Source organism: Lipotes vexillifer, unplaced genomic scaffold, assembly GCF_000442215.2.
Source record: "Lipotes vexillifer unplaced genomic scaffold, Lipotes_vexillifer_v1.1 scaffold478, whole genome shotgun sequence".
In the NCBI taxonomy this organism is placed as follows: Eukaryota; Metazoa; Chordata; class Mammalia; order Artiodactyla; family Lipotidae; genus Lipotes; species Lipotes vexillifer.
The window spans coordinates 10,278-18,985 of NW_006779682.1; the positions used below are offsets into that span (position 1 = coordinate 10,278).

General features: G+C 52.7%; 1 protein-coding gene across 2 annotated transcripts in view; it reads left to right on the plus strand.

The window, feature by feature from the left end:
- Positions 1-8,708, plus strand: part of TMPRSS3 (transmembrane serine protease 3) — a 22,467-nt gene that overhangs the window by 5,176 nt on the left and 8,583 nt on the right. For both annotated transcript variants that reach the window (XM_007452865.1, XM_007452866.1), the window contains exons 3-8: positions 1,712-1,822; positions 2,685-2,801; positions 3,197-3,320; positions 6,010-6,135; positions 7,346-7,389; positions 7,870-8,035. In XM_007452865.1, coding sequence (XP_007452927.1) covers positions 1,712-1,822; positions 2,685-2,801; positions 3,197-3,320; positions 6,010-6,135; positions 7,346-7,389; positions 7,870-8,035 — 688 coding nt within the window. The remainder of the gene's footprint in view (positions 1-1,711; positions 1,823-2,684; positions 2,802-3,196; positions 3,321-6,009; positions 6,136-7,345; positions 7,390-7,869; positions 8,036-8,708) is intronic.

The window sequence follows — 8,708 nt, forward strand, 5'->3', positions numbered from 1 at the left end:
CTCTCAAGCACTGCGCCACCAGGGAAGCCCTATAATCGCAGTCTTTATAGCCAGAGGATGACGTTGTGGGTTTCCAAAGACAGACAGGGAGCCTCTTTTTGGCTCTTCCGTGGGAGACTCTTGGCCCAACATCTCCAAGAGCAGAAGAACAGAGGCCAAGGCAGTCTCCGTCCTGTGTCGTCATGTGAGGCCTGGAAAGCTTCCTCCCCTTCCTACATTCTAACCTTCCTAATTATAAGAGAGGACAACTTCAGCATAGATGTATTTTCAGGATTGATGAGATAATTTGCATGAAATGGCCTGTTCTCCTGAGAGTAAACGTTGCAGTGGAAATCCTCCTGGTGTCCAGAGAGGCTTGCACTTTTGGGTATCTTAAGCTCTTCACATCTTAGTTTCTACCAAATCAGCCTTGTTCTATAGGCAAGAACTGGGAAGAGTCTGGGGCTTTACCCTACTTGCAAGCTAACAAGTCAGCCCGCCCCAGTCCCACGGATGCTGGCAGAAGACACAGCCCTTCCGTCAGACATGTGTACGCACAGCACAGGTGGCACGAGCATCCTGTTTGAGTAGGTCACGCTTGCCCGCCAAGTCCCTCAGCAGCAATGTGGAGCGGCCCAGATGCACGCTGTACATGCAGTGGGTCTGCATCACAGCTGAGGAACCCTGAGCTGAGGGAATCCACATCTTTTATAATGGGCTTCAAACAGACCTGCACAAGATTTGTCCCAGAGGAAGAGGTGGTATTTATTAAGCCAAACAGTAAATAATAACTTGTCCCTTGCTCTGGAGAAAGACACTATCTCTGTCTTCTAAGGCTGTTTGCTCTGCCAGCATCCTCCAAGAGATGGTCTGGAATAAAGGCCTTTGGTGTCTATGCCCAGGACTGGTGGATCATCTGGTGACCCTCTCAGAGATCCCAGCTCTCTCTCTCCTGAAAGCACCCTGTTTGGGTTTTACATGTTGCCTTCCTCTGTAGGAAAACATCCTTGGGAGTTGGGGTTCTACCTCCCCTCCGTATTAGTTTCCTAGGGCCACCAAAACATCACAAACTCGGTGGCCTAAAACAGCAGAAATCTATTATCTCTGGAGGCTAGAAGTTTGAAACCAAGGTGACCTCAAGGACTTGCTCCCTCTGACACCTGCAGGGGAATCCTTCCTTGCCTCACCTTAGATGTTGGGGTTTGCTGATAAATCATGGGTTCCTTGGCTTATAGGTGAATCACCCCAATCTCTGTCTTCCTCTTCACATGGGCTTCTGCCCGTGTCTCTTCACATCATCTTCCCTCTGTGTGTGTCTGTCTCTGTGTCTGAATTTCCCCTTTTTATAAGGACACCAGTCATTTTAGATTAAGGCCCACATTAATGACCTTGATTTAACTTGATCACCTCTGTAAAGACTCTATTTCCAAATAAGATGATATTCTGAGTTCTGAGGGTTTGAACATAAACATGTCTCTTGGGGCACACAATTCAACCCATCACACCATCCCCTAACCAAGGACGGATGAAGCTGGGCTGGTGTTGGGGAGCTTGGGGCTCAACTTTTAGAGAATGTGCCCCCGGGTAGGTGGCCATTTCTCTAAGTCAGCTCTCTTTGGGCTGGAACATTCTCTGCACTGAGGGCAGGGGGGATGAATAGCTAAATTTTGTTTTATTTCATTCAGATTCGCTGTTCCGTGGCATTTTGCTCTCCCCGCTTTTTGGTTTCTAGATGCCGACGCGGTGGCTGCCCAGATCCTGTCTCTGCTGCCACTGAAGTTCTTTCCCATCATTGTCATCGGGATAATTGCATTGATATTAGCGCTGGCCATTGGCCTGGGCAGTGAGTACGATCCATTATTTAGTAGGTTCTCAAATACCTGTTCAGGCGTTTAGACTTTCACGGGCTCCCCCCCTCACACCAACCTGGGCCCGCCACACAGCCCTAATTACTAAGGCAAACACCCTCTGGGTTTGCTGATTTGAGCTTTATTTGCCTGCAGGATTGTGAAGCTGACCAGGGCCCCAGCGGGGGCCTTTGGCTGTGCTGGAGGTTTTGTCACCAAGGAGCCTGCCCAGTTAAAAGTGGCCAAAGGCAGCTGATGAAACTGAACCCACAGGCAGGAGGGGGTGGGAGCTGGTGGAGGACACAAGGAGGCCATTCATGCCAGGCCAAGCTGGGTTTCAAATAAGGTGCAAGTGGCTTTTGAGAAAGAGAGTCATTTGAATGGTCTCTGATAGGGAACAATTTCACATTTACTCTTCAAATAGGCGGATCTCAGATCAGTTTAACTCTCCACGTGCTCGGCTTTGGGGTCCACAGTTCCCTCACTTCTCGCCCAGGGTCAGAGAAGACAGGAGGTAGATTGGGGGCCAGGGGTCCTCACTCAAGGCTCCTTGCTCAGCCGGCTTAGCCAGTCGGCCACAGCCATGCACTTTCTCTCTGGACCTTGAGCCACCGGAGTCTAAATTCATCTTGAGTTGTGGCTTGAGGTCACTTAGGGAGACACGGTGGGGTGCAGCTGCCCCACCTGCTGGAATCTGGAACAGAAACTGGGCTGAGGGAAACAGGCTGCTGGCAGTGGTGCCGTTTCAACGCAGCTTTCATGACGCTTGGGCAAGCTCAAGGCTGCATGGCAGGTGTACGGTTGTCAGTGCTGTGCACTGAAGCAGCCCTCCCTCGACCCCCTCCCCCCTTTCCTCAGTCCACTTTGACTGCTCCGGGAAGTACAGGTGTCGGTCGTCTTTCAAGTGTATTGAGCTGACGGCTAGATGCGACGGAGTGTCAGACTGCAAAGACGGGGAAGATGAGTACCGATGTGGTAAGGTCATGCCTTTTCACTGCAGAAGTGGGAGGACGTCAGTACAACCCGACCCTGACCTTCCCCATCTGAGAAATGGGTCCAAGGCAATGCCTTTGTTAAGTCATGGGATCCAACTGGCATTCACCCCAGGAGACCCTGGGCTGGGTATTAAGGGAGGGCCCTTATATGGAGCTAAAATTGGGTTGGGGAGACTCCGTAAGCAAGCAGAAGAGAACTCCAAGAGAGCTCAGGGGTCCAGACGATAAGAACCGTGGCCGCCCTGCGTGGGTGGGGCACTGACCATGGGCAGGTCAGACTCAGCACGGGAGGGTCTAGGCTGGTTGCAGAGAAATTCTGCCAGGTCTCAGGGCTCCTCAGGCCACTAACGACCTGTCTTCCTGTGCATTGGTCAGTCCGCGTGAGCGGTCAGAATGCCGCACTCCAGGTGTTCACGGCTGCCACCTGGAGGACCATGTGCTCTGAGGACTGGAAGAGTCACCACGCTACTGTCGCCTGTGCCCAGCTGGGGTTTCCAAGGTAATTCAGAGAGTGTCCAGCAGTGGGCAGGACATGAGCAGTGATCACGATGAGGGCAGACAGCTGCCGTTTAGCTGAGCACGCACAAGGCACCTGGACATCCCCATGGCAACCCCACGATGCCTGACATCACAGGTGCGCAAACCAAGGTCCCAACATGCTAAGTGACTTGCTCAAGGTCACATGGGACCTAGCATGTTTGGGGGCGTCTCAGGCCAGGACCCTAGATGCAAACATTCAATAAAGAGCTTCAGAGCTGAGGACTGAGTCCCCAGTTCCTCAGGCCACAGCTTTTGGGCAGCTTCCCGACACCACCCAGCTTGGTCCCACTTCCCAAGGAGCCCCAGACAGCCAAGTTCTAAAAGTCAGCAATTTAGTGAATGTCCAGTTATTCAAAACAGTTGATTAGCAACAGGTGGAAGAAAGAAACAGGTAGAAGAAAGAACTATTGCAGTGGGATCTCCACGTTTCAACGTTCTGCGTTGCCTATGTGACTTTTTGCACTGGGGTGACACATTTTGGCCCTGATGTGGCCCCTCCTTCGGGCCCCTGGTAGCTGCCGTCTTCCTCGGGTGCCCAGGACTGCACTTCTGCTCCTCTTTGTGCCGGATTCTTGGAGCTCAAAGCCAGCAGGCTCTGAGTACCCACACTCTCCTCAGGAAGTGGGCATCCCTGTTTGCGCCCAAGGAAACGGGCGTTAAAACCTCCACGCTCTGAGCAGGGAGCCCTGACTTGCAAATCTGATGCATCATATTCTCAACTCTTTTCTCCAAAGCCAGTGAAACCCGCCCTCCAGCCTTTATCCCTGAGATGTGCCTCTTTCTCACCCGTGACAACCAGGATTCAGAAATCAGCTGCACTTCAAGCCCAACGACAAGAGCAAAAGCACCCACACAATTGCCTTCAGGAATTATGTAGACTTGACTCCTCCTAGGCATGGAGGAAGTTTACACACCACACACACACGCACGCCACACACACCATGCGCACACATCACATCACACACATGCCAATTACACAGACACACACACAAACCCCACCACCACGGCTCACAGCTGAAAGCTTCCCTTGGGCGTTTCTGCTCCATAGAAGGTAGTTCCTTGGACTCACTAGGGGGCGTCTCTTCCTCCCGTCTGCCTCGCCTGCTTCTCCCTCCTGGACCACCTCCCCACCCTGAATCCTTGGCCTCCCCTCTGTCCTGCAGAAGGACCCAGCAGCCCCTCTCTCCTTCCCCCAACCCTTCCCGGCAGTGCTCAGGCATCTCTGCACCCCAGCCGTCTGCGGAGAGGGTCCTTCCTTACTCCATCTCAGGGCAAGTCTGGAGGATGCAATTTTCCAGTCTGTCCCCTCAACATTGTCCCTTTTCTTCCCTCTAAACTTGCTCTGTTCTCCCCTGTTGCTTCAGCTCTAAGATTTGCTTCTGTATCCTTTCTTGTTTAGTTTTCCTATTTCTCGCTTGAAAGCCCTCCTTTGATCCCCTCTGCTCTATAGCATCCTGTGTCAGAGGTCTGTGATAAAGAAAAAAAGATAGACTGGCAGCTCACATTGCCTGGGTCCAAGTCCCAGCACACATGCAGCCCCGTCACATGACTGAGGCCTCAAAACTAAGGCGAATAATAATATACCAGCTTTAAAGGGTCGCTGTGAGGGTCAAGTGATCTTGGGGCTTTGAAGCCAGCCTGGACTGCAGGGATGCCCTCTAAGAGTCTGTGGTCATGGTTGTTGTTACCACTGAGACTTTGACAATTTATGGGGCTCCAGTTGCAGCCTTTGGGGTCCCTTTGCATCACCCTCACTGCCCCACTGGTAGCCCAGTCCACCTGTATCAGGATCTCCATCTCGCATCTAGCATCTGGCTCTTTCATCTGGTTGAGCAATACCTGGGGAGGCTGGGAGGGTCATTGCTGCTGCCTGGATTACATTTTTCTCAAAACTCAAACCTGGCTGGACTTTGTGTACCACGTATGCTGCCCGCGCCGCCCCCCAGCGTTTACAATCACCTGATGAAATCATGCTTGATAAGCCGGTGAGTTCGCTAGCGAAGCAAGCCAGCGACTCTGTCTTTTGTTCATTCCACGACCTCCCATCTCATAACTCTTTGGATGCCAGATTTGAAAAGTATTATGCCCTCTTTCCCATCATTCTCCAGACCTGTCTCCTGACCCTTTAAACACTGGCTTGTCCTGGTGCCCCCGAATCTCTCCATCTACGTGCTCATGTCTCTGTAACGGGAGCCCTGCCAGCTCTGGGCAGCCTGGGAAAGTCTTTCACCCTCCCAACCCCCAGCCTATCGTACCTGGGGCTCTCAGCATCCCCACTTTGGTGCTCACCTGAAAACACTCCACCCAATTCTGTGCTCTGTTCCCTCTGAGGCTCGCTTCAGGCCAAGCAAAGGTCAGTTCAGCTGAATGCATCAGGGAGTGTCCCCCCAGCTACGTCAGGAAGTGGTCCTCCCTCGCATGTGGCTGGAGCCCACGGTGGGTGGATGTGCTGTGGGGAGAGGGTCGCCCCAGACTCTTCCAGGTCTGGACTACCTTGCTAAGTTGGCAGAAGGAAGCCATTGATGGTTTGGGGCTGCAAAATGACTCCCCTCCCAGTATGATACCTGTATCATTGTGACTTGAGCCCAGGTAGATTTGCTGCAGAGTGAATTCCACACATCGGGTCTGTGTTTCCATTGTGCTTGCAGCTATGTGAGTTCGGACGCCCTCAGAGTGGATTCACTCGAGGAGCAGTTCCGAGAGGACTTCGTTTCCATCAATCACCTCTTGCCAGATGACAAAGTGACTGCTTTACACCAGTCGGTGTACGTGAGGTAAGCGGCCAGGTGGTGCTGTGTCCACTTATGTCCAGTCATCTGCTGGACTTGTGCATGAGGTTGTGTTCTCCAAGTGCAAGGTGCGGGTTTAGCCACTTTGGTTAGACGGGTGGACGCACCAGGCTGGGGTTCAAGAACTTAATCTCAAACCAGGCAAATACAGCCCAACAGACAGAGGGAGGAAGGATGGTAAAGGGGTCCCGTGATGCGCGTGTCGTAAATGCAGCATTGCACCGTGCACACAGTGGGCGCTGCTGATGTGTTTGGGGAAAGGAAGGGAGGGAGGGAGGAGAAAAAAATATTAGAAAGAAAGAAATTAAGAAAGAAACGTATCCTTCTTTATTTACAAAATACTTTAATGTTCACCATTTGTATTACATGTTTCCCCAAAGAAGTCATAAGGAAGGTAAAACGAGGTATCCTTAAATGACAGTCAGGTACCTGAAGCTTACAGGGGTCACCTGTCTGGTGCACGGAGGTACGTCAGGCTTTCTGAACCCACGTTCCATGTGCTCTTCCTGACTCCTTGGACCACACCCCAAGAGGAGTGTGTTCTCTGCTCCAGGAAACAACTGCCTGTCAGCCTATTGTGCAATTGACAGTCGCTCCTGAACCCACATGCAATCTGCAGGGACAGCTCATCTCTTGGGTCCTAAAACCTCAGTCTAGTGCCACTAGCTTTTTCTTGCATGATCATGTGACAGGACTGGGGCTCTAAAGGCAGAAAATCTACAAAGGGATCCCAGGGTGGATTGTAACATGAGCACCCGCCCACGCAAGGGACAGTGTGTGTCATTTCCCGAGCAATCACATCTCAGCTCTGGAGGTGGGGGGAGGTCTTCTCTGACATGCATGTGTCCCAGGCTGCAAGGACTTTGTGGCAGGAGAGCCACAAAACTGACATCCAAATGACACCAGTGTATATTTATATAATATAGCTCATTACGCATTTCTTATCATTAGCTATACAAAGCCTAGAAATACTCAACACCTGGTCACACACACCATACATACCTCACTGTAGTCACGTGTTTTATAATGAATTGTGTGACCTCACTCTCGTGGTTTTTTTTTTATAGACTAAAATTATAATCTGTATTCAAGAGCAGGGGAGTAAAGTTTATTTTTCTTTTACCCCAAGATTTAAGTAAAAAAAAAAAAAAGTGTTCGGGTATTTATCATTAAACACATTCTTTTTCCACTTTAGGGAGGGATGCACCTCGGGTTACGTGGTTACCTTGAAGTGCTCAGGTGAGAGTTACAGAAATGCAGAGAGAAACGGAAGGAAGCCCTGGCTCACAGGCTCCTGTCCCCCCTCCCCGCTCCTTGGACCGCTCTGCTGGCAGTCCCTTCCTCCCAGGGGCCAGGTGGGAACTCTGTGACCCCCATCTGGTAGGTTGGTGAAGAGAGCCCTGGGTGACTTCTCAGCAGCAGACAGGACCATGGCGCACGATGTCCTGTCCTTCCGTGGTGGCTCCAGTTGCCTGACTCTCTGTCACCTTCTCTTCCCCACCCCTCCTGCCAGAAAAGTGTGCACGGGCTGCTTAGTGCCCGCCCCCAGCCTGGGCAGGCACCCTGTGTTCCTGGCAAAGGGGCGCCATACCTGGCGCTGTGTCCTGACGGGCTTTTCCCACTGCACCGCTACCGCACCCTGCTTGTCCACGCCACGGGTGACCTGCCCCCCCAGTCCCTAACCCTGTGCTCCCGCCACCCCCCCTTCTCCTTCTGCAGTCTGCGGTCTGAGGACGGGCTCCAGCCCGCGCATCGTGGGTGGCAACGTGTCCTTGCTGGCGCAGTGGCCCTGGCAGGCCAGCCTGCAGTTCCAGGGCTACCACTTGTGCGGAGGGTCCGTCATCACCCCCGTGTGGATCGTCACTGCTGCCCACTGTGTTTATGAGTGAGTTCTCCTGACCTCCTTGTGGGGGGTCCTCATCTTCTGCAGGCCCCCATCCCAGTCCGGGCCATGTTGGGACAGGGCTGATTTGGGTGGTCGACAGCAGGGCAGGTCCAGAAGGCAGGAAAACAGACCGGATGGTCACAAAGTAATGTCCACGGGGCGGGACGCCTTCCTTTTTCACCGTGGCTCCAGCTCCTTCAGCTGGGTGAGACTGGTGGCCCCCGGGCTCATTGTAAGGATCTCTGACCTGCAGCTCTTACAGGAAAGAGAGAAGGAAGAGGAAGGAAGCTCTCACAGGAGGGAACCCAGCAACGTAAAGGCCCTAGGCCTCCCCGTAGCTCATCACAGTGGACCATGCCATGGCCGAGAGGGCGAGGGATGGTGCAGGGTAGGCAGGGGTCTCCCCAGAGCCATCCCTCCTTGAGTCTCTCTCAAGGGGGGTGGCTTGGAAGAAAACCACAGAAAATACTTCCAAACACAGGGGCAGTTGTCCTCGTTATTTCCACCTCCCTCTATTTTGGTTTCTGATGGAGAACAGACCCTGATGGGCTCTCACAGGGAGCAAAGTTCAGCTCACTTCTCAAATGCCCGGAGGTGCAAAGAGCAAGGCCTGTCTAGGAAATGCATGGGGTGGGTCTGTGCTTCTGCAGGGCTTGGTGGGGGGGGGGGGGGA